Source organism: Salvia miltiorrhiza, chromosome 2, assembly GCF_028751815.1.
Source record: "Salvia miltiorrhiza cultivar Shanhuang (shh) chromosome 2, IMPLAD_Smil_shh, whole genome shotgun sequence".
NCBI lineage: Eukaryota > Viridiplantae > Streptophyta > Magnoliopsida > Lamiales > Lamiaceae > Salvia > Salvia miltiorrhiza.
In genome coordinates, this window is record NC_080388.1 from 66,662,241 (window position 1) to 66,666,054 (window position 3,814).

A 3,814-nucleotide genomic window follows, 5' to 3' on the forward strand; every position below is an offset into this window, starting at 1 on the left:
TTGCATTAAGCTATTAAACTTTTAATTTACAATTTAACCAGACACATCAAAAGTTCGGCAACTCAAGAACAATAGTATTGTTTAAGGAGAATAAATAATTATTTAGAAATTAAATTAGATAAAAAAAAAAATAGATGATTCCAATGGATCAGAATATTAATTCGACCTGTGGCAAAATTATGACAAGAAAGTTTAACCAAATATTATAGAGGGCGAGGACAGCATTTCACAGCACTTAACTAGCACAATTTTCAGCCATACAAATACTCACGCAAACACAGCAAATAATTTGGAGCTGTTACATCATTAAACATTGTAGCATCCATCACTTTTCATATTTTTTGTTTGGCTACGAATTTTTTTGGGAGGGAAAAGATATTAATTACTAGTAGTATCTTTCACGCAATATTCTTGCAAGAATATACATGATTATAACTCCATTTTCGTCCTCAATTGCACGTACAAAAATTCATTAACTTGTTAATATAAGTCTCTGAATATATTTATTATATAAAAAAAACTGATTTCATCTAATTATAAACGGTGTTCTCATTTTTCATCATTTATTTAAATAATTCATGTTATAATAGATAATTAAGATAGATCTCACTACAACAAAATTCACCTATTAGGACTTTCATGAGAGTCCTATTATATGGTATAATAGGACTTTCACTACTATAGGACTTTCCTTAGGAGAGTCCTATTTGCGCTAGTCACTATATGTGTAAAAGGACACTCACCATAATAGGATGCTCAAGAAAGTCCTATTAGAGGATGCCTGAAAACTCATTTTTGTGACGCTTAGAAGTGTCCTAATAACTTAGTGTCATCTATAGCCTATATATTATGTATTGTTTTACAAATTCTAGTTTAAATTAGATTAATGTTACAGTCTATATAATTACAAATGTTGTCTAATCATACATATATAAAGATTAATTGTAATCATATAAATATTGCTAAATTCATGAATATTTTCCATCCGAGTTCGTTGCAAAACAACAAAATTTAAGAATTTATGAAACACAACTCCTCCACCACTCTTGTGTGTACAAAAATTTAAAACAAGCATGAAGAATCTTTAACATGTCTTCAACTCTATCTCCAACCGAGCAACCCTCTCCTCGGCCAACTGCTTCTCCAGCCTCATAATGCACTCCCCCAACCTCAACTCGACCTTCAATAAAATATCATTTCACAATTAGATTGATATCACAATGAGGATGGAGAATCATTAACATGTCTTTGGAGTTAGGATAAAATTAAACACTAATTATGATTGTCATACAACTTTAATTGTAGACATCTTTGTTTCTGGGAGGATTCACCTTTAGATGATGATATGTCTCAGCTCCTATCTGCAATGCCTTCTCAAACTTTTTTGCCCCAACACGAAGGATCATGATTTCCTGATCACATTTAGCAAAAAAATTCAGTCACACAAGGCGTTAAAGGCTCATAAATATATTGGATAGAATGTCTTTTAATAGAATAAAGTTCAAAACATAGAATATCACTCTCCTATCATCTCATATATTAAAGATAGGTTATAGCAAAGGGATTAATTAAGTGACCTTTTAAATTTTTTATCACTATAAATTGTGGCATAATCAGATACATGCGCACATCCATGCTTTGGATTCTAGTTGTAACTATAATAACAAATTAATAACTAATCAATCTTGAACATATCACGACTCTTGCATCAACAGAGTCCATTTAACAAAAAAGGGAGTACTGGGACATGACACATTTAATCCATTAAACAATCCACATTGGAATAATTACCAATACGGGCTAAGCCATCTTTATAATAAGCTGGGTGTTTTTAGATAAAAGATTAGTTCAAATAAGTATGTAAATATCTGATGACATGAATAAACTCAACGACAGATTTATATTACCTGAATGGCAAGATTGTTCCCAGCATGGTTTCCGCCACCTGTGAGAGTGAAAGCTGGAACAAGAAGGTGATAACTTGTTTTGCTAGCTAAATCGGCAATGTGTTTGTATAATGGGACCTGCATAGATTTTTTGAATCAAAACAAGATTTATGTTGTGTAACATTAAGTTGCTATATGAGTCAGGAATTATACCTCTTTTTCAGCTACCCCTGCTCTGCAAGCAGCCATTGAGACTGCTAGAATTGCATTTGCCCCAAGTTCACCCTATCAAATAGGGGGAAAAAGAGAGAGAGAGAGAGCCCCGTTTAGCTTAAATACAAATTAGCATGTCTTAGAAATGGCATGAAACTGCAATAAAAGTGAGAATATAAAGATGATCTCACATGATTCAGAGCCTCTCCATTCAAATATAAATAAGAATATTAGACAAAATTAGATAACTGAACACTGAAATGGAGCAACCTTTTTATTTGTCTTGTCCAAGTCTATCATGGCTTGATCAATTTGAACTTGGAGAGTTGGATCCATACCAATTAAAGCTTCAGATATTTTCTCATTAACATTCTTGCCAGCACTACATACACCATTACCAAGATACATTCCCTTGTCTCCATCTCACAACTCAACAGCTTCATACCTGCATATAAAAGAAAATCATAAATTTACAAGACCCTTACTTCAGAATGTGGTAATTAGTAAGACACTACACATCTTTACCCATGTAAAGAAGATGGTGACTAATGAGTACAGATCAAAATGTACATGAATAGATGCAAAACAGTGTGGTATTTCTTATATTGAAAACATAAATAATTCAGATGAACAAGGCATATAAAACAAGTCTCAAATTTCATTCCAAACATTCTGGTAAAGAGTTAGTGCAAGATACAAATGGTAAATGAAGATTCAGTTCAATACCGACATTTTAACAAAATCCTTAATCAACACCAGAAAAGATTCTCTAACGAGAGTTATCATTTAATGAATAATTTCAGCTTGCGGAATTTTTTTTGGCCAAGGGATTGCAGGCTTTCAGAAAATTTTCAAACGAATCACTCTCGGCGAATTTGAAAGGGAGTGACGCGTCGCAAATTAATTTCGCAATCATATTTCTAGTTCGTTTATAGGTGAGTGCAAACACATCAGCATCTGTACCTGTGCTTCCTTCTGATTCTGTTTCAGATTCATTGCCAATTTCGCTCCTATGCTTTTTGTTGAAATGATCTGTGAGCGTACCGAATTCCTTCTCGTCTGCCCTAAATGTGAAGAGAAACCTAGCTCCAGATATAAGAACTACATATGCATAACAGTAAGATCGACAATAATCCTTCATTTTTTAAGGAACATTCGCAATAGAGCACTAAAAAATCATACTTGAAAATGGTATAAAATGCAGAGAAAGAAACAAGAATGAGATGAAGAGAAGTAAAAATAAACCATTTAACGCCAAAATCGGCAGCACAAAATTGCGGCTTCTCATCGGCGACAGCGCCGAATCGCAGAGGTTTGGATTGGATAGCATATTCTCGTCGAAGATGGAAGCTTTCTCACTGTAGATTTGGGGAATTCTCCGCGAGGGCTTTCGTTGGCATTTGGGGAAAAACGACGAAGACAAGGAACATCTGTTCTTTTTTTTTTGCTTTTCCAATTTATGAATTAAGAAAATTTAACTTTTTATTTAAAATATTCAAAATTATTATAGACCATCTTGTGGAATTCTTTTCAATTTAACTTATGTAGTTTAAGGCTTAAACTTTAAGCAGCGCAAAAAATAGGTATAATTCATACTCCCTCCGTCCGCCAAAAGTATTCCACTTTGGCCGGGCACGGAGTTTAATAAAATGTGTGATGATGTTGATGTAGTGGAGAAAGGGTCCCACCACTTTATGAGATGTGTGGTTGAGATT

General features: G+C 33.5%; 1 protein-coding gene across 6 annotated transcripts; it reads right to left on the reverse strand.

Annotated features, from left to right (window-relative positions):
- Window positions 1–932: 932 nt before the first annotated feature.
- On the reverse strand, window positions 933–3,539 carry LOC131013185 (cytosolic enolase 3-like). Of its 6 annotated transcripts, none has more exons than XM_057941244.1 (7): window positions 3,345–3,539; window positions 3,063–3,163; window positions 2,370–2,544; window positions 2,100–2,171; window positions 1,908–2,024; window positions 1,332–1,412; window positions 933–1,180 (listed from the first exon to the last, which is right to left on the reverse strand). In XM_057941244.1, the coding sequence occupies exons 3-7, from the start codon at window positions 2,505–2,507 to the stop codon at window positions 1,085–1,087; spliced, it is 504 nt and encodes a 167-aa protein (XP_057797227.1). In that variant the 5' UTR covers window positions 2,508–2,544; window positions 3,063–3,163; window positions 3,345–3,539; the 3' UTR covers window positions 933–1,084. The 6 variants fall into 6 exon arrangements, with proteins under 6 accessions (XP_057797227.1, XP_057797226.1, XP_057797228.1 ...); XM_057941243.1 differs by having other exon boundaries at window positions 3,063–3,200; XM_057941245.1 differs by having other exon boundaries at window positions 1,332–1,379; window positions 3,063–3,539.
- Window positions 3,540–3,814: the final 275 nt, after the last annotated feature.

Excerpts from the sequence above, each read along its gene's own strand:
- LOC131013185 (XM_057941244.1), bottom strand. The coding sequence starts at position 2,507 with ATGTATCTTGGTAATGGTGTATGTAGTGCTGGCAAGAATGTTAATGAG. Across the intron at positions 2,172-2,369 it reads TGGACAAGACAAATAAAAAG|GGTGAACTTGGGGCAAATGC; the intron begins GTTGCTCCATTT and ends CCTATTTGATAG. Across the intron at positions 2,025-2,099 it reads CAGGGGTAGCTGAAAAAGAG|GTCCCATTATACAAACACAT; the intron begins GTATAATTCCTG and ends AAATCTATGCAG.